The 21,019-nt window shown below is 45.1% G+C and overlaps 1 protein-coding gene across 2 annotated transcripts; it reads right to left on the bottom strand.

The window, feature by feature from the left end:
- Positions 1 to 4,289: 4,289 nt before the first annotated feature.
- GLMP (glycosylated lysosomal membrane protein) lies at positions 4,290 to 19,739 on the bottom strand (the record flags this gene model as incomplete). 2 transcript variants are annotated; one of them, XM_083374250.1, is made up of 6 exons in its annotated part: positions 4,290 to 6,812; positions 9,620 to 9,897; positions 11,412 to 11,630; positions 13,135 to 13,311; positions 16,015 to 16,272; positions 19,647 to 19,739. In XM_083374250.1, 6 exons carry the CDS (start codon positions 19,737 to 19,739, stop codon positions 6,644 to 6,646), a joined length of 1,194 nt encoding a protein of 397 aa, XP_083230376.1. In that variant the 3' UTR covers positions 4,290 to 6,643. The 2 variants fall into 2 exon arrangements, with proteins under 2 accessions (XP_083230376.1, XP_083230377.1); XM_083374251.1 differs by lacking the exon at positions 19,647 to 19,739 and adding an exon at positions 16,393 to 17,276 and having other exon boundaries at positions 4,291 to 6,812.
- Between the last annotated feature and the right edge of the window lie 1,280 nt (positions 19,740 to 21,019).

Below are 21,019 nucleotides of genomic sequence, written 5' to 3'. Positions count from 1 at the left end.
CCTGTAGCTTCTGGAGTGTTGGCTATTCCTGCCAGCTTGGTGTCGTCTGCAAATTTGATGCGTTTCCCCTCCATCGCCTCAACACAAGCCTAGATCTTGCAGATCCAAGAACGTGGAAGGAGAGGCCCAATATTTCTCATCATTTTTATACACGCAGAAATACAGATATTTATACATAGCACTTCCACTTTGCAGGCAAATGATTTTTTTATTTTTATTTTTTGGTAAATGGAGCAATTCCGTCTTTTTTCCCCCTCCCCTCTCCTAAGCATGAAATAAATTTCTGAAGTCTTTTGGAGACTCTGCGGGGACCGGATAAATTATTAGGTTTGTTGGGAAGGAAATAAAAGAGGTCAGACTTCAGGGCAAAAAATGTACCGTACTTGCCGGCACGTGACTCAGTCTTCGCCCAGCATGCCTTCTTCAATTAAGTTCTCAGATGAGAAGGCAAGGGCCTTTTTCGTTCTTTGGGAAGCTATGCAACACACAAAGCTCATTTCTCCATCTCAGTGGCGCGCTGCATAATTCCCTTTTTAAAAGAGGCACAGTGTAGGAGGCAAGGCAGAACGGAGGGCGTGTTTTCTTCTGCCTTTACCATATGTTTGTTTAAAACTTTGGAATTTAGAGCGGAGCTGTAAATTATTTATTTATTTATTTATTTTAATTCCATTTATATCCCGCCCTTCTCCGAAGACTCAGGGCGGCTTACAAGCTTAGCAGTAGCCTTCATTCTATGTATATGCCTGCTTATTAGGGCTTTCACACACACACACACCAAGTGGCATTATTACAAAGTCAGCTTAATTGCCCCCAACAATCTGGGTCCTCATTTTAGCTACCTGGGAAGGATGGAAGGCTGAGTCAACCTTGAGCCTGGTGGGATGCGAACCTGCACTAATTGCAAGCAGCTGGTGTTACTTAAGGAGGCATTAGCCCACTGCTCCACCAAGGCTCATAATTTATATTTGCTGGATCCACTCAACAGATTTTGGTGACAGCTGAGAATCTAAGTATGACAAGTTTAAGTAAAGGTTAACCTTACAAATTTGCAGAAAGAGTAACTAGTTGTGGCCATCATTTCTATCCTGAGAAAAAGGCATTTTTTTTCAAAAGTTGCAATATGATGATTTTTGTGAAGCATGGGAATGCTTCAACAATCGTAAGTGAAAAATGGTCACATGTCCCTATTTTTCCTCTTTGTTTTCTAAACCTTCACTTTATCATGCAAATTAGGTCTGCTCACTAGATTTGGCGACCAAAGTATTTGTTTATTTTTATTTTTTAAAATACATTTTTGTGGAGAGGATGCAAATGGCCATGTACACCTGGGGATGGTTACTGGACTTTATTCCTTAAATTGCAGCCATCCCAATCGCTGTAACAAGCTGCTTTTTTTAAACACATAAAATGTGCCTGTATCATTGCCTTGATGTCTTTAGAAGCCGCTTCACATATTGTTCTATTACAGGTAGTCGCCAACTTACGGCCACAAAGGAGCCCGACCTTTCAGTCGTTAAGTGAGACATTTGTTAAAAGTGAGTTTTGCCCCGCTTTACAACCTTTCTTGTCACAGTTGTTAAGTGAATCACTGCAGCTCGTTAAGGGAATGTGGCTTCCCCATTGACTTTATTTCTCAGAAGCTCACAAAAGGGGACCACATGATCCCGGGACACACCGACCGTCATAAATGTGGGTCAGTTGCCAAGCATCCAAATTTTGATCACATGACCCTGGGGATGCTGCAAAGGTCGCAACTGTGAAAAAAAGGTCGTCACTTTTTTCACTGCCGCTGTAACCTTGAACAGTCACTAAATGAGCCGTTTTAAGTCGAGGACTACCAGTACAGTATTTCCCTTTGCTGCTGGCCCAGGGTTGTGCAATTCCCAAACACTGTGGTGTTTGAAAATCATTGTTTGTTAACCAGTCTGAATGAGGCAAACTGGTTTCTTCAACAACGGCGATTAAAACAAATTATGGTTTTGTGTTGCCAGCTGATTTGAATGCCAGCTTTAATTATTTCTTGTTCAAGGGAATACAGCCAACCACACTCCATCTGCAAGAAACATTCGAGATGGGCAAAGCTGGAATTTGCAAGATGAGATGACAGGTGATGCTGCCTACGCAGTTTCCTAGTAACTTAATGTTAGAAGTCAGCCCAGAATTTGAAATATAGCATCCTAAGTAGCTCGTTTTTCCCCCCTGATTTGTCCTCAGTAGAATAGAATAGAATAGAACAGAGAATAGAATGGGAATAGAATTAGAATAGAATAGAAATAGAGTAGAATAGAATAGAATAGAAATAGAATAGAATAGGGAATGTGAATAGAATAGAATAGAATAGAATAGAATAGAATAGAATAGAATAGAATAGAATAGAATAGAGAATAGAATGGGAGTAGAATGGGAATAGAATAGAATAGAGAATGGGAATAGAATATGAATAGAGAATTAGAATAGAATAGAGAATAGAATGTGAATAGAATAGAATGCGAATAGAATAGAATAGAATAGAATAGAATAGAATAGAATAGAATAGAATAGAATAGAATAACAGAGTTGGAAGGGACCTTGGAGGTCTTGTAGTCCAACCCCCTGCCCTTGCAAGATCTTAACACAAAACGCAGGATGGCATGTTCCCTCTTGAAGTGGCTGGCCCAGGATCCTAAATTAATGCAATAGGAATAGGAGTAAGGATGGAATGGAATAGAATAGAATAGAATTTGTTGTTAGTTGCGAAGTCGTGTCCGACACATTGCGACCCCATAGAATAGAATTAGAATAGAATAGAATAGAATAGAATAGAATAGAATAGAATAAGAGAGAATGGAATGGAATGGAATAGAGTAGAGTAGAGTAGAGTAGAATAGAATAGAATAGAATAGAATAGAATAGAATAGAATAGAATAGAATAGAATAGAATTATAGAACAGAATAATTAGAATTAGGAATTAAAATAGAATTAGAATAGACCTCAGAGGTCTTCTAGTTCAACCCCCTGCTCAAGCAGGAGACCCTATACCATTACAGACAGATGGCTGTCCGGTCTCTTCTTTAAAAACCTCCAGTGACGGAGCACCCACAACCTCTGGTGGCAAGCCGTTCCACTGGTTAATTGTCCTCAAGTGCTAGGAAGTTTCTCCTTAATTCCAGGTTGCTTCTCTCTTTGATTAGTTTCCATCTGTTGTTTCTTGTCCTGCCTTCTGGTGATTTAGAAAATAAATTAACTCCCCTCTTCTTTGTGGCAGCCCCTCAAATACTGGAACAGTTGCCATCATGTCCCCCCCCCTTGTTCTTCTTTTCTCTAGGCTAGCCGTACCCAAAAACGTTCTTCGCACATTTTTGTCTCCAGGTCCTTAATCATCTCAGTTGCTCTTCTCTGCACTTTTTCCAAAGCCTCAACATCTTTTTTGTAAGGTGGTGACCAAAACCGGGTGCTGTATTCCAGGTGTGGCCTGGACAACCATTGGTCCAGAACGGTGTAAGAGGTTTCCTGCTTGAGCGAGGGGTTGGACTAGAAGACCTCCAAGGTCCCTTCCAACCCAATTCTTCTATATTCTCTATATTTATATAGTAAATATGTAAGTAGGTTAGAGGGCCTCAGTTGTCTCCCAGGGTAACTAGATAGGCATGGTTTCAAATTTTGCTGGCGCCAAACTGAACAAGGAAATTGGTGTGAAAAGCACACAGCAAAGGCTGGCCGAGGGGATTAGAAGGAACGGTGTGGGCTCCCACAGGGCTGCCGCACGCAAGGGGTGGGCATCTGAGACTGGTAAATTTCCATCTAGGAAAAGTACCCACAAGCTTCGTGCAGCTGCTGGAAACATTTGAAGAGCCTCAGGAATTCATTCAGGGCCAAAAAAAAAAAAACCCTGGGGGGGGCACCGGGGTGGCTCCTGTCCCTGGAGGATTAAACACCAGCTGCCTGCAATTAGTGCAGGTTCGAGTCCCACCAGGCTCAAGGTTGACTCAGCCTTCCATCCTTCCGAGGTAGGTAAAATGAGGACCCAGATTGTTGGGGGCAATAAGCTGACTTTGTAATAATGCCGCTTGGGGGTGTGTGTGTGAAAGCCCTAACAAGCAGGCATATACATAGAATGAAGGCTACTGCTAAGCTTGTAAGCCGCCCTGAGTCTTCGGAGAAGGGCGGGATATAAATGGAATTAAAATAAAATAAATAAATAAATGGCTCCTGCAGTTTCGCAGCCAACAACAAGCCTAACAATCTCAGATTAAAGTCAGTTAGCGGAAGTGAGAGGCTGATCCTGTGATCCTAAGAAGAGGCCTCTCGGTGCATGGAAAAGTCAATTTGACATGTCTCACTGCACTGTACAGCACGTAGCACATCGTTCAGTTGGTGTCTGGGTGTTTTCTCCTTGGGGTGCACGAGCTTCTGCCTTTGGGGGGCTTAAAACAAGGGGGTAAAGCACCCTTGGGACAGCCGTGACCTAGATAACCAAGAATCTCCGTAGACATTTCTCTTTGATCCTGAAAAGCCAATCCAGAGCACTGCATAGCCTGTTAAGGAGACTGAAACTGGATTCGGACCGATGACCACCACAAACAAGCTACATTGCAAAAACTCCCTTTTTAATTGGTCCCTGAAAGACAAAAGCAGCAGTGAATGGCCCGCAGGGCTCCCAGTCTGGAAGAAATCCCCCCCCACAATGCAATGTTTCTCAACCTTGGCCACTTTTAAGAGATGTGTACTTCAACGCCCAGAATTCCCCAGGCAGTTTGATGGAAGACCACACCTCTTAAAGGGGCCAACGCTGAGAAACACTGGCCCTTTGTGGCACGTTAGAACAGCTGCACCCTCACAGCTGCACGATGAAGCCGAAAGCTCTTCACTCCCAGCAAGGATGTTGGTCCCCCACCCCAAAGCAGAGAAGACCCCAGAGGAAAGGAAGGGGGCAGGCAGGTCCTAGAAGTGCTTCGCCAGCTCTGCAACCTTCCTGGCCTCCATTTTGATTTAGACTTCATCTCACCTAGGCTTTCCCCAACATGGAGAGCCCTTTGAGGCTGAAGACTTCAACTCCCAGCATTCCTAAGCCAACACACTAAGAAGGCTGGGAGTTCCCATCCCAACATCTGGAATCCCAAAGCAGAGGCAGGCTTGCTCCAGAAACTTGCCAAGACTTGGCTTTGATAACTTTTCAAAGAGGTTTCTTTTCCCCCCAAAATAATACTAATTTTTCAGTCTCGGCCCAATCTCTGCAACGTACCAGGTAGACAGATTAATTCTGCCAGCCCAGGGCTCCAATTAGTATTCATGTTTCCAGATCCATTTTTCCAGAGTGTGTTTGACTCCAGAGTGCAATTTTGCCTGCTGCCGTTTTCTGAACAGCAGCGTGTAAACACAATTAGTGGCTGATCCAGACCCACACCTTTTTTTTTAAACAGCTGCCAGCTGGGCTTCTGTGCCTTTAATAGGCATAATACTGAGAACCATCTAAAGGACATGGCTTTTAAAGAAAATTAAAGGGAGGAACTACTATACGTCCCCTGCAGAGAGAAGGAAGGGAGGAAGGAAGGAGGGAGGGAGGGAGGGAGGGAAGGAAGGAAGGAAGGAAGGAAGGAAGGAAGGAAGGAAGGAAGGAAGGAAGGGAATAAAGGCAGAGAAGAAGAAAGGAAAGAAATGGAGGGATAAAAATGGGGAAGGAAGGAAGGAAGGAAGGAAGGAAGGAAGGAAGGAAGGAAGGAAGGAAGGAAAGACTGTGGGGTCCTGGGTGCTCTCTGAGCTGGGTAGTTTTCTTGCAGACGTTTTACGGCCCAACTAGGGAACATCATCAGTGAAGGAAGGAAGGAAGGAAGGAAGGGAATAAAGGCAGAGAAGAAGAAAGGAAAGAAATGGAGGGATAAAAATGGGGAAGGATGGAGAAGGAAGGAAATGAAACGAAGAAAAGAAATGGAGGGAGAAAAAAATAGGGGGGGAAGGAAGGAACAGGGGAAGGGAGGGAGGGAGGAAGGAAGGAATTTTCTTTGTAAGTGGAAAGGTCCGTGTGATGATTGAAAACAAGAGTTGAACTTTCTAGGTCTTTGGGGTTGGGAAGGAAAAACAGAATTAGCAAGGGAGGAAGGTAAAGCTGCCCACACACACTAATTTCTCTCGGAAGTGGGGTAAAACGGCCAACAAAGGCACACTTATCATTTTGGCAAAAACTTAGGACTTTGTGCAGAATCCGTAGCAGGAAGGCTGAAGAAAAGGAAAGATAAATCATCCCCACCCTTCAATCAGTTCGTTTTCGAAAAATACAGCGTCCTGGCGAACGTAGGTCCGTAAACCAAAATGTCCCCACATTTGAGAATTGCGCTCCGGGTATTGTGAGGGGCGTTGAGAGACCCTCACCATTAAAAGTCATCTCCTATTCCTGCTTAAAATGGCCGGGCCCGATGAGGTCACCCTCCTAGCAACCCACAAAACCTTTTCAAAGCGGCAGAACCGTTTTAAAGAAGAACAAGTCCTTTTTCAGCACCCTGATTTTCGAGATGAATTTTGCCCCCTTTAGGGCAAAGCAATAAATAAATGCTACCCCACAGGGGCAGCCGAGATGGGCATCTTTGCAATAGTCCCCAAGGAAGCTGGTCGGTCTGTCCGTAAATGGAGGCCTCGGAGAAGCGGCCATTTTGGGCTCCTCCTGCCCCGTCAGTTGATCGGTTCGTACTCCGAACATGGTTTCCGCTTCCTTGTCAGCACCGTCAGGCTCCCCACGATCAGGAGCACCGCCGGCGTTCCCAGCGCCACGGCCAGGATCCCAATGACCAGCGGAGAGAATTCCTCTCTCGGGGGTTCCCCGAAACCAACCAGCGCAGACCTGAAAGGAAGAGCCAAAGCAATGGAAGCAAGTCATTACGGGCAGTCCTTGACTTATCACGGCCCGTTTAGTGACCGCTCAAAGTTACCACGGCACTGAAAAATGGGACTTATGACCCCTTTTTCAGAATTGCAACCTTTGCAGCATCCCGAAGGATCACGTGATCAAAATTCAGATGCTTGGCAACTGACTCATACTTATGATGGTTGCAGTGTCCCGCGGTCACGGGATCCTCTTTTGCGACCTATTTTTTAAAAATATGTTGTATTGATTTTTAACATACACCTTCATATTTGGTAAACAGCGTGTTGTCTGGGTTAGTGTTTAAAAAACAGTAACAATTAATTTCTATAATTCTACAGTCCATATAATTGCTTTACTTGCTTTCCTGTTCTTCCAATAATATTCTTTTGCCAACTTTAAATTAATACAGTTCTTATTTAAATAAATGACAATTAACTATAGACATTTTTCTCATGTTTCTGCAAATCATAACCACCTCGATATAAAGCTTCTTTTCATTGATCATCTTGATCCTGTTTACAAAATTCTTAAATTTGTTTTCCCCACAATATTCAAAGCATTCTTACTAGTTAAGATTTTCTCAAAATTTGGACGCTTGGCAACTGTCTCGTATTTATGACGGTTGCCGTGTCTCGGGAGGGTCACGTGACCCCCTTTTGCGACCTTCTGACAAGCAAAATCAATGGGGGAAGCCAGATTCATTGAACAACTGGGTTATTAACTTACCAACTGCAGTGATTCGCTTAACAACTGTAGCAAGAAAGGTCATAAAACAGGGCAAACCTCACTTCATTAATAAGTGTCTCACTTAGCAAAAGAAATTTTGGGCTCAATTGTGGTGTTAAGTCAAGAACTTACCTGTATTTCGTCTATTTACACACAGTTCTGACTGGACTGGATGCTTCGGAGTACAGTTACTCCTTGTTTTATGACCACAATCAGCACTATCGCTTCCGTTGCCAAGCAAGATGATTAATCGCGTCTGATTCAATGAACTTTTGTGTGGCACATTGTGAGGAGAATCGCTAAGTGATTGCCAAGTGAACTGTGTGGTCATTAAGCGAATCTGGCTTCCCCCATTGACTTTGCTTGTTCAAGCCATCTGGGAAGGCCGTAAATGGGGATGTGGCAGCCATCTTAAATGCTGGTTGATAAGAGCCGCCATTTTGACGGTGGGGATGCGGTGCCGGTTAGAAGTATGAGGAGCAGTTGCAAGTCCCTTTTTTGAGCACTGTTGTAACTTCAATCCCTAAATCCCTAACCTCGGCTCTTTTATTAAGCAGAAATCTGTAAAGCTTTTTGATCAGCTTTTCATCTATTTTTAACAACATAAGATCAAATTCTGTCTGTTCTTTATAGAGTCCCGTTGTTTTCACATCTTTTTCGTATCTTGTAGGGCCACCATGCTAGATCAATACCTTGTTGTAAGTCTTGTCTAGATTTCAATCTTCCTTCATTGTCTAGTATATCTTTATAAGTTACAAGTTTGTCATAGATAATTAAGTTTGGGGAAGCAAAGCCTTCCATTGTTGAAAGCCATTCAGGTATTTTAATATAAATTTTTTCTTTTATTTTTTTCCCATTCTAAATGAAGCACATTTCTTATAGAGTGGTTCTGAAATTATCTGTGAATTTTATTCTTCCCATACCACAGAAAGGCATGCCAGCCAATCTGCAGATTATGCCCCTCTTTTATCTCTGAGCATTAGCCATTCTTTAATCCATGTTAAAATAGCTGCTTGGTAGTATAACCTCTTGCCAGATAAATTTCAATATTGTTGTATTCAGTTCATCAAAGAAAGCTTTCCCGGAATTGTTTGGAATAGGAAAAGTATTTTCCGTAAGATATTCATTTTGACTGTGGCTATTCTCCCCAGCATTGACTATTGAAGATTTTTCCACTTTTCTAAGTCCAATTTTATTTGTTTTAACAATTTTATATAATTATCCTCTGTTGTACATTTTGCTGTTAAGTAACCTTGGCTCTTTTATGACTCATGGACTTCAACTCCCAGAATTCCTGAGTCAGCTATGCTGACTCAGGAATTCTGGGAGTTGAAGTCCATGAGTCATAAAAGAGCCAAGGTTACCTTCCCCCTGCAATGAATACACCTAACCCTCGACTTATGACCACCACTGATCCCGATATTCATATTGCTAAGTGAGACATTTGTTAAGTGAGCTTTGCCCCATTTTACGACCTCTCCTGCCATAGTTATTAAGTGAATCACTGCAATTGTTAAACTAGTAATAGGGCGAATCCGGCTCCCCCATTGACTTTGCTTGCTCAGAAGGTCGCAAAAGGGGATCACGTGACCTCGGGACACAGCAATGGTCATAAGTACGAGTCAGTTGCCGAGCGTCTGGATTCTGATCACGTGACTTCAGGGATGCCACAATGGTTGTTGAGTGTGAAAAACGGTCATAAGTCGCATTTTTCAGTGCCATTGTTAACTTTGAACTGTTGTAAGTCGAGGATTACCTGTACTTGATGCCAGATCAGTAATTGGAGGCTTTATAACTTTGCAACTTCAAATGGTCACTAAATGAACTGCTGTAAATCGAGGACCACCTTTATTTATCATGAGCAGCAAAGAAGTGACTGGGAGAACGGGGCTGTCTGAAACACAGCGCTGACCCCCATTGCAGGAAGAGAACCCCAATTTGCGCAATGACGCCGCTCAACCCACAGGCAGGAGTTCTCTGTGGCCTGGGTGGGGGAGACACCCCTCCCCTTGGCTTCTGGCCAAGCCCACAGCCCCCCCCAAAAAATGGATCCTCACCAGCTCAAGTATCTCTTTTCTTTGTAGGCTTCGTTGTCCTCGCTACCAAAGGAGATATTGAGGGCAGACAGGCTGCAGCATTGCTCGAGGTCCTCCCCAAAGTAGGCGCGGAGAATCCTGAACTCAGGACCGAGGTTGTGGACCATCTGGAGGGGGTAGTACTGACAATGGACGGTGTTTTCTCGATGGGGGGCCTCAGAGTTGTAGGCGGCCATCTTCCACTGCAGGAAGCTGGAGCCCAGGCTGTGGTTGTGGGGTTCAGAGATCAGCTGCACCATCTGGGAGGAAAGGAAAAAAGGAACATGGCGCCATTGTTAAGCCTCCATTCTGAATAGAATAGAATAATAGAATAGAATAGAATAGAATAGAATAGAATAGAATAGAATAGAATAGAATAGAATAGAATAGAATAAATATGGAACGGAATGGAATGGAATAGGAATAGAATAGAAAATATGGAATGGAATGGAATGGAATAGAATAGAATAGAAAATATGGAATGGAATGGAATGGAATGGAACAGAATAGAATAGAATAGAATAGAAAATATGGAATGGAATGGAATAGAATAGAATAGAAAATATGGAATGGAATAGAATAGAATAGAAAATATGGAATGTTATGGAATGGAATAGAATGGAATAGAATAGGAATAGAATAGAATAGAATAGAATAGAATAGAAAATATGGAATGGAATGGAATGGAATGGAATAGAATAGAATAGAAAATATGGAATGGAATGGAATAGAATAGAATAGAATAGAATAGAAAATATGGAATGGAATGGAATGGAATGGAATGGAATGGAATAGAATAGAATAGAATAGAATAGAATAGAATAGAATAGAATAGAATAGAATAGAATAATAGAACAGAATAGAATAGAAAATATGGAATGGAATAGAATGGAATAGAATAGAATAGAATAGAAAATATGGAATGGAATGGAATGGAATAGGAATAGGAATAGGAATAGGAATAGAATAGAATAGAACAGAGAGAGGAAATTAGAATAGAATAGAATAGATGTCAGAATCAATTTATATCCCATTCATAAATATATGTCTAAAATATTATACCCCTCCCTGGATTCTGCCATTTTCCTGAGGAGAGAAGAGAAGATGTTTATTCAGCCTGCCTGTAGGCTGTCTTCAAAGACCAGGGAAAACCTTTTGAACTGAGGACAACAAAGGGAGGGAAGGGAGAAGGAGATCTGGTTTGTATCTCCATTTGAATCTGAAATGAAGGAGGCAATAGTCATAAAGGCACGGGAAGATCCCTCTTTCCCAACAAAGGGTTTGACACCTAAGTTTAATTGATGTGGGTCTGACCAAATGGGGTTGAGGGGAGGGGGTTGAACCAGGAACTCTTTATAAAGTATCAAAGTGTAACACAATGCCAGATCCTGTCTTGTATTTCCACAACCGATCATGTCCTAGTAAAAACTCCTTTTGGACAAGACCTGGCTCCAAGAGTTCTTTATTTTCCTAAGATGTGGATTGGGGTGGGTCCTGACAAATGAGAAGAGAAGAGAAGAGAAGAGAAGAGAAGAGAAGAGAAGAGTTGGAGCTCTTCTAGGCAGGAAACCCGCTAACATTTCAGACAAATGGTTCTCCAGTCTCTTCTTTAAAACTTCTAGCCCAGTTGCCTTTTGGAAAAGCACCTCTGGGAGGCCCTCTGAGCCTGGAGCCCCGTGCAAATCCAGCTGGTGATGCCTCCGTTGCCCAAACGATAGCTGAGAACCCAAGAGGGGGCAGTCAACTGAACCCAAAGCTGCCTCCCTGGACGTACCTCGAAAATGGTCGGGGTGTATTCGTCATCGATGGAGCGGACCGACTGCAGCTGCTTCCGCCGCCTCCCTTCTTCGACTGCCAGGATCTCCAGGGCAAAGTGGGAGTGGTTCCCCCGGGGGGCCACACCCTGGATGGCAAATTCCACCTTGGAGCTGTTGGCGCTGTGCAGAAGGCGTGGGAGGAGCCCGTCGCGGCTGCCCTCCTCATATGCCGTCACCTGGGGGGGGGGGGAGAGAGACTGACTATAGTCTCACCAGTCTTCCTTCCCTCCCTGCTAACCCGGTTAGAGTTAACCTTGGCTTATCAGGTTTTGGCTTAAGGATGTGCAAAACTGTCAGAGCGTGCACGGTCTTATTGCGCGAGATAACTCAGGACTAAACACAGTAAACAGTGGTCTATATTAAATGGTGGTTTATCTTACACTATCTACAATATCATAGACCAGGAACGATATACACACACGTGCTAATACAGCAGGATCCAACAAACCACAGTTACAGCAGGAAACGGAAGAGAGAGAACAAATCAGCAGAGCCTTCCCTTTATACAAAGGCTCTTAAAGGGACACAGACCCTGCTGAGCCATTCCCATCATTACATCTTACATTACATAAGCTGGTTAGCTGTTAAATCAATACTTTGACACAAAAACCTGTGTCCCATGAAAGGTTCAATACGACCATTTGTGTTGTTAAGTGAGACCTTTGTAAAGGAAGTTTGACCAGGAACGATATACACACACGTGCTAATACAGCAGGATCCAACAAACCACAGTTACAGCAGGAAACGGAAGAGAGAGAACACATCAGCAGAGCCTTCCCTTTATACAAAGGCTCTTAAAGGGACACAGATCCTGCTGAGCCATTCCCATCATTACATCTTACATTACATAAGCTGGTTAGCTGTTAAATCAATACTTTGACACAAAAACCTGTGTCCCATGAAAGGTTCAATACGACCATTTGTGTTGTTAAGTGAGACCTTTGTAAAGGAGGTTTTGCCCCATTTTGCGACCTTTCTTGCCTCAGTTGTTAAGCGAACCACTGCACTTGATACTTATCAGTAACCCAGTTATTAGGTGAATCTGGCATCCCCACAAGCTTTGCTCGTCCGAAGGTTCGCAAAAGGGGATCCCATGACCGTGGGACACTGCGACCGTCACTAAGTATGAACCAGTTGCCAAGCATCTGAATTTTTGATCACCTGACCTCGGAGATGCTGCAACAGCCGTGTGAAAAACGGTCATAAGTCAGTTTTTTTCAGTGCCGTTGTGACTTTGAACTGAATGAACTACAGGATTATATGTAATTTTACCCACTGCCATTTTATTTTTCTATTTTATTTTTTTAATTCCATTTATATCCCGCCCTTCTCCGAAGACTCAGGGCGGCTTACAAGCTTAGCAGTAGCCTTCATTCTATGTCTATGCCTGCTTATTAGGGCTTTCACACACACCCAAAGCGGCATTATTACAAAGTCAGCTTATTGCCCCCAACAATCTGGGTCCTCATTTTACCTACCTGGGAAGGATGGAAGGCTGAGTCAACCTTGAGCCTGGTGGGACTCGAACCTGCACTAATGGCAGGCAGCTGGTGTTACTTAAGGAGGCATTAGCCCACTGCTCCACCAAGGCTCTGTTTTCAAAGGGAGACAACCTCTCTCCCATACACAATCTCTCTCTCTCTCTCACACACACACACACACGCAAGCAGCCCTATTTACCTTGAAAGAGATGCTTCCATTCCCGAAGGTCCCGTCGCGGCCCTGGAAGTCGGCGCTAAGGGCCGTTTCATTCAGCCGCCCTTCCCAGCTGAAGTTGGCCATGTTGTAACTGGCATAGATCTGCTCGGTCTGGATTTTGGAGAAGTTGGACGTGTTGGCGCTGTCATATTCCCACAGCTGCAACATTCACAATCAAAGTTAGCAACTGCCTGTGGTTTATGAAGCAAGAAGCCAGAACTATCCGAACTGACAACGTCTACGGAGATTCTTAGTCCTCCAGGTCCTGGTGGACCCAAAAGTGCTTTTTTTCAGGAGGCAACTGGACTTGTTCTTCCTTTGAAGGCGTTTCGCTCCTCATCCAAGAAGCTTCTTCAGCTCTGACTGGAGGGTGGGGAATGGGAGGATTTATACGCCTTGCAGACCGCTACTCGTTTGCCTTCTTTTTAGAGAGTCGTTGAGGCCACTTGGGGGTTTACCTGGGTCTTCAGGGTCACCTGAGTGGTGCAAATGGGTTCCAAGAAGGCTTCACACTCATTTGCACCACTCAGGGGACGCTGAGAAGAACAGGTAAACCTCCAAGTGGCTTCAACGGCTCTCTAAAAGGATGCAACCCATCCAGTCAGAGTTGAAGAAGCTTGTCTGAACTGACACCTCATATATATATATATATATATATATATATATATATATATATATATATATATATATATGTGTGTGTGTGTGTGTGTGTGTGTGTGTGTGTGTAAATTTTAAATTGCTAACAAAGAATTAAGGGAGACTGATATGCATTTCAAACTTATTAGTTTTCATCAGTCAGCCATACCCTTCCGAGATTCGAACCTCGGAAGCCACCATCCTCTTCCTTTGGCCATTTGAGGCGCTTATAGACTGCCTGGCAATCTCCGGCTGGGTTCACACAACTTGCCCAACCAAACCCGGGCCGTTTGCAAGTTTCTCGAGTGATGGAGAAGCTCAGAATTGCAAAACGGGGTTTATCTACCCCCAGCTCAGGGCTTGCGGTTGATTGGGAGTTTTGTTTTACATTGTGATCAAAAGAGAAAAACGATAAATTTGTAGTAACCCCGTTGGGGCCAAACCGTTTCAGATATTCAGGGGGAGGCAACCCTGTCAAGTTCCCGTTTTTGGCCCATGTCGAGGCCTCAAAATAATTACAGGCCGACTTATGATCACCATGGGAACCAAAATATCCGTTGCTAAGCAAGGTGGGCGTTAAAGTGAGTGACAGCTTGTTTTGCCAGAGCTGTTTAGCGAACCACTTGTGTTCCGTGACAAAGCAGTCGTTAAGCAAATCCAGCTTCCGCCATTGACCATGCTCGGTTTCAACCCGGCTGGAAAGGATGTAAATGGGTGATCCCTGGACCCCAGGATGCTGCCGCCGTCATAAAGACAGGCAGTCCTCGTCTTGCAACAGTTCGTTTAGGGACCAAAGTTAAAACAGCATCGAAAAAGGCGATTTAGGACCGTTTTTCACACCTAGGACCGTTGTAGCATCCCCCATGGTCACGTGATCAAAATCGGGATGGCAACTGGTTTATATTTGATGATGATCACAGCGTCCCGGGGTCATGTGATCCCCTTTTACGACCTTCTGACAAGAAAGTCACTGGAGGGAGGGGAGGGGAGAGAAGAAAAGCCAGAATCACTTAACAGCCGTGTTCCTAACTTATCAACTGCAGTGATTCCCTTAAAAACGGTGGAAAGGTCGTAAAGTGGGGCAAAACTCACTTAACAACCATCTTGCTTAGCAACATAAAATGTCGTGCTCAATTTTGGTCGTAAATTGAGGACTGCCTGTACAGGTTTAGATATCTGGGAGGACCAGAGGGGCCAGCCTACTGCAGGCATCCCCCCAGGAGACCTTCTGTGGCTTCCGATGTGATTCCCTTAGCAACTGAGGCAAGACAGGTCGTAAAGTAGGGGCAAATCTCACTTAACAAGCGTCTCACTTAACAACAGAAACTGTGGTGGTAGGCCAGGGAGTGGCTGTCTGTTCCAGCCGCCGAGTGTCTGAATTCTCATCACGGGATGCTGCAACGGTCATAACTGCGAGGACAGGTGGTAAGTCGCTCTTTGGAGTGCCAGTGTGACTAAACGAAGAGTCGTAATTTATTTATTTATTTTATTTTATTTTATTTTTATACCGCCCTTCTCCCGAAGGACTCAGGGCGGTGAACAGGGCCATAAATACCAAAATAACCAAAATACAAAATTAAAAACAAATTAAACCCTAGTGCCAAAATGTAAAAAATAAATTATATTAAAACAATAATTAAAACCCAAACCCATCAGACCAGGCCGGCTTGTTCAAACTGTTAGGCATATGGTGTTAGCCTACAATGTTGGGTTGAAAATATATTAACCATAATGCTATGTCTTTAAGTTGTTAATTGGCCAATGGGTGTGTAAGTGTTCTCATGGCCATAAGAGGAAGCTAGAAACGTAGCTTCTCTCTCTCTCTGAATTCACTGATCTCTACTATTACTGTTTTTGCTCTGCTGTTGGTTTACTACTGTTGTAACCTGAACTGTGTATTGACCTCTGGACTGGTAAGAAGACTTTGTAGCTTGGACTGTTGCTATTGTTTATGACCTGGACTGTTTATTTTTGACTGTTCTTACACCACCTCAAAAGTAAACTACTTTTTGTTTTTATAACTCAGTGTACTCCTGTGTGTGACTTTTACTACTCTCAGTACCCTTCCTTGTCTGTGCAACTCTTTGGTAGCACAAGGAGACCCCTGCACAACAAATTCCTTAACACAAACAAATAGGTTTTTAGATCACGTCGGAAGGAGCGAAGGTCGGGGACTGCCTGGCTCCCCCCCATCCTTCAGCCCCACCCCCCTCGCCGAGGACCCACCCTGGGAAAGACCACGGCTGTGGAATACAGGACGCTCTCGGCCGGTTCGACCCGGATGGCTCCCGCCGGGGAAGAGGACAGCAGCTGGGTCCAGTTGACCCGAAGGGAACTCTTGTCGCTTGTGGTGTACACCAACAACACTGTGGGGGCCCCGATGGTGCTCCAGACATAGTGCAGCGTGTCGTTGAGGCCCACAGCCCGGCTGTGCAAGAGGTTCACAGCTGAGCTGGCCCATCCCGGGTTGTACTCCAAGGAGACCTGCAAAAAAGCGTCACACCGACAGCTCAGGCTGCTTCACAGACCGCTAAAAACTAAGCCACGAATTGTGGTTAGTAAAACCAGGAGGCTAAGCCAAATCCAAACATCTTCGTATCTTACCTTGGTGCAGCTCGTCTCCGAATTGCCATCGCAATTGAGGCAAACGTTTCGGTTTGTTAAGGGAGACATCTGTTGTAAAATTGGGCACAATTTACTTAACGACTGCCTGGCTTAACAGTGGAAATTTGGGTCCCGGTTACGGCCTTAAGTCGAGAAATAAACCTGCCCTCACACATTTTGGCAATCTGCACATTTCTCGGACAATTCCAGTATTTGCCACAAAGAAGGGGAGGTGGGAGGTTTCAACCTATCTTCCAAAGCCCCTGAAGGCAGGACAAGAAGCAAGGGATGGAGACTAGTCAAGGAGAGAAGCGACCTGGAACTAAGGAGAAACTTCCTGACAGTGAGGACAGTTAACCTGTGGAACAGAAGTTCTGGTTGCTCCAATACTGGAGGTTTTTAAGAAGAGACTGGACCGCCATTTGTCAGAAATGGTATAAGGGTCTCCTGCTTGAGCAGGGGGTTGGACTAGATGACCTCCAAGGTGCCTCCCAATCCTGCTATTCTATGTTTAGAATAACCCTGTTATTCTACGGTTGCAGAACTGGGTTTGGCCAGTCTAGAGAAAAGAAGAAATAGGGGAGACATGATAGTAGTATTTCAGTATTTGAGGGGCTGCCACAAAGAAGAGGGGGGGTGTCAACTTATTTTCCAAAGCCCCAGAAGGCAGGACAAGAAGCAACGGATGGAAACTAACCAAAGAGAGAAGCAACCTGGAATTAAGGAGAAACTTCCTGACTGTGAGGACAATTAATCAGTGGAACAGCTTGCCTCCAGATGTTGTGGATGCTTTATCACTGGACAGCCACCCATCTGGAATGGTAAGCAAGGGTCTCCTGCTTCAGCAGAGGGTTGGACTAGAAGACCTCTAAGGTCCCTTCCAGCTCTCGTCTTCTACTGTTCTAAAAAGAGTTGGAAATCAACTCTTGGACCCCATATTTTCTCCCCCCCTTTCCCCCCCCTTTCCCCCCCTTCCCCTAATTTCCTATTTTCTTTTATATTTTATACTTGGATGAAACGATAAAGGTCATCAAAAAAGAAAACATTAAAAAAAGAAGTAAGGGGAAGAGAAATGATTAGAAAATGGCCACAGAAGAAACGGCCAAGGGCAATATTTAATTCACGGGTGAATTTTTCTGCCGAAAGAGAAAATGTATGATTCATCAAAGGCGCGGTTTTTCCCTTCTGCTCTGAGTGAAAATGGAAAAGAGGAAACTGAACACAGCCAACTCTCGCCAACACTTTCCTTATCCTTCAAGGGCTGAAGACAGAAACGATTTCGGGGTTTGCTCTGCCGGTTCCAAATCAAATTGCATTTTACAGAGGAAACCTCTGCATTCCATCCCTCCAGAGCAGCCAAGGAAGATAGAAGGAAAGGAGGAAAAATGCCAAATTAAAATCTGGAGCTGAACTGCAAGCTAAGAAGTTCTATTCTAGAGGATACAAAGGTCAAGGTAAAGGTTCCCCCGCACATGCGTGCTAGTCGTTTCCGACTCCGTTTCAAAGCCGAAGAGCCAGCGCTTGTCCGAGGACGTCTCCGTGGTCATGTGGCCGGCATGACTAGACGCCAAAGGCGCACGGAACGCTGTTACCTTCCCACCGTAGTGGTCCCTATTTTTCTACTTGCATTTTTACGTGCTTTCGAACTGCTAGGTTGGCAGAAGCTGGGAGGAGTAACAGGCGCTCACTCTACTACGCGGCACTCGGGATTCAACCCGCCAAACTGCCGACCTTCCGATCGACAAGCTCAGCGTCCTCACCCACTGAGCCATCGCGTCCCTTATTCTAGAGGATACCTATTATTTATTTTTATTTTTATTATTTACAAATGGAATGGAATGGAATAGAATTAGAACAGAACAGAATAATGGAATGGAATACAATTAGAACTGAACAGAATAATAGTAAAACAATAAGAATAGAATAGAATAGAATAGAATAGAATAGAATAGAATAGAATAGAATAGAATAGAATAGAATAGAATAGCAGAGCAGAATAGAATACTTTATTGTCACTTTGAATGTACACCAATCAGCATACATTAAAATGAAATTTCATTGCATTTGGCTCTCAAAGGGTCACCACCAATCCAGCCTGGGGGAGTCAATTGTGGGGCTGGACACAGCTCAACACATGATTTGCCAAAGAAAGTGATCACAACACCACTATTCACAAGTTCCAAGAAACATAACAGGTGGTCAACATGTTGATTTTAGCTGCCTGTCGCATTGCCAAGAAATTCTGATCCAACACAATTTTGCAAAGCACATCACAAGTTGCAGATACTTTAAGGCCCGATCCCAACCTGGTTACATTATTGGGGGAAAAAAACCCACATATATTTTCTGGAGATCAGAGGTAGTCCTCGGCTTACAACCATTTATTTCACCACCGTTCAAGGTTACAACGGCACCGTTGTCAAAAGGGGGGGAAAAAATCACCCGATCTTAGGAGAACAGCAACCCGTCGTAAGCGCGAACCAGTCGCCGAGCGCCCGAATTGGGGGGGGGGAGAGAGCAGGGGGGGGGAGGCTCAGCTAATCTCAATGTCCACATTTAATTTAATTTCATTTTAATTTAATTTTATTGAATTTATATACCGCCCTTTCCCGAAGGACTCAGGGCGGTTTACAGGGTCTAATTTTAAAAACATTAATACAAAAATTAAGACCAATTTAAAAAAAAGATTCAACTAAGTCCCTGCAACATGGAAAACCCCAGTTAAAACCCCCATTAAAATGTTGTGCTTTTGACAATAAAGGTTTATTATTTTATTATTATTCTGGTCACGTGACCGCGGGCGACGCCGCGACGGTCGCTTAAGCCAGCGTTTCCCAACCTTAGGAAACTTGAAGATGCGTGGACTTCAACTCCCAGAATTCCCCAGCCATAGCTGGCTGGGGAATTCTGGGAGTTGAAGTCCACGCATCTTCAAGTTCCTAAGGTTGGGAAACGCTGGCTTAAGCGTGAGAAATCGTCCTGGGTCCCTTTTTTTTGTTGTTTTTTTTTACAGAGCCGCGTGACCGGTCGCTAAGCGAACTCTTTTGTAAGCCGAGGACCGCCTGTCTTTCCAATTTCCGTGGGGGGAGAGACCGAGCGCCGCGGCGATGTCCTCCTGCCGGCTTCCTCGGGCCAGCCTGGGCGCCAGGGCAGAGCGCCTCGGGGCATGGGCAGAGCGCCTTCCACCCGCTCCGCCTGCCGGCTCCACCCGGGCCAGCCTTCCGCGGGCCCCGCTTCCCCTTCCCCGCACCTACCCTCCTCCGGTAGCCCGCCGCGTCCCCCGCGCAGCCGCCCGCCGCCCAGAGCAGCGCCAAGCCGGCCCAAGCAGCCGCCGCCGCCGCCCGCATGTTTGTCCGACTGCGGGCTCGGCCAAAGCGCCCTCACGTGACCCGGCCGGCGCTCCTTCCGGGTTCCCTCCAGCTGGGCGGGGCCTGTCTTAAAGGGGCCGCCGCCGCCGAGCCAGCCTCGCCCTGGAGCTCCGGGGTGCGGGAAGGGGGTTCCACCCACCCCCCGCCCAAGCTCGGTTTGTGGCAGAGGAGCAGCGGTCTAGCCGGTGCTCTGGAGACCTTTCCCAGCCAAGCAGGAGGGCTCTTCCTTGCTTAGAATGTGGAACAAGGTCGGAAGGGACCTTGGAGGTCATCTAGTCCAACTGCCCGCTCAGGCAGGAAACCTTTCTCTGCTTCTCCTCCTCCTAGAGATGGAAGGGACCTTGGAGGTCATCTAGTCCAATCCCCTGCTCAGGCAGGAAACCTTTCTCTGCTTCTCCTCCTCCTCCCCAAAATAATAAATGAGATGGAAGGAACCTTGGAGGTCATCTAGTCCAACTGCCCGCTCAGGCAGGAAACCTTTCTCTGCTTCTCCTCCTCCGAGAGATGGAAGGGACCTTGGGAGGTCATCTATGGCAATAAAGTTTGGCCCTGGGTTCCACATTCCTGATATGCGTGCTTGGGGGAACCCCGGGAAAGAGGCACTCCAGCTTCTTCCAACCTGTTCATCTTCCAGAACTGGACTACAAAGCCCATCTCTCCCAGTCAAAGCAGGGACATTCTCCTCCTGCCAAGAAAAGGGGGGATTTGAATGCGGTCTTTTTTAACAGCTGAGAGGAAGTTGTCATGTTGAGAATTTCGATCTGCAGGAGGGTAACCAAACCCTTTTGTGTTGCTAAATGGGGTCTTGCCCCCCCCCTTACAGGCAGACAAATGTGGGCTTCCAAAGCCCCAAATTGGCTTCCTAGGGCGGTAAATTTATTTATTTTAATTCCATTTATATCCCACCCTTCTCCAAAGACTCAGGGCGGCTTACAAACTTAGCAGTAGCCTTCATTCTATGTATATGCCTGCTTATTAGGGCTTTCACACACACCCCAAGCGCCATTATTACAAAGTCAGCTTAATTGCCCCCAACAATCTGGGTCCTCATTTGACCTACCTGGGAAGGATGGAAGGCTGAGTCAACCTTGAGCCTGGTGGGACTCGAACCTGCACTAATTGCAGGCAGCTGGTGTTACTTAAGGAGGCATTAGCCCACTGCTCCACCAAGGCTCTGTTAACCTCAATTCCTTTTGCCACTTTAAAGACTGTAAGCTAATTTTCCAACTAGAATTCGGCAACTAGAATTCCAAAGAGAG

This window comes from Vipera ursinii, assembly GCF_947247035.1.
Source record: "Vipera ursinii genome assembly, chromosome: 15".
In the NCBI taxonomy this organism is placed as follows: domain Eukaryota; kingdom Metazoa; phylum Chordata; class Lepidosauria; order Squamata; family Viperidae; genus Vipera; species Vipera ursinii.
The sequence above is the reverse complement of the archived record's forward strand: the minus strand, read 5'-3'. Positions and strand labels throughout refer to the sequence as shown.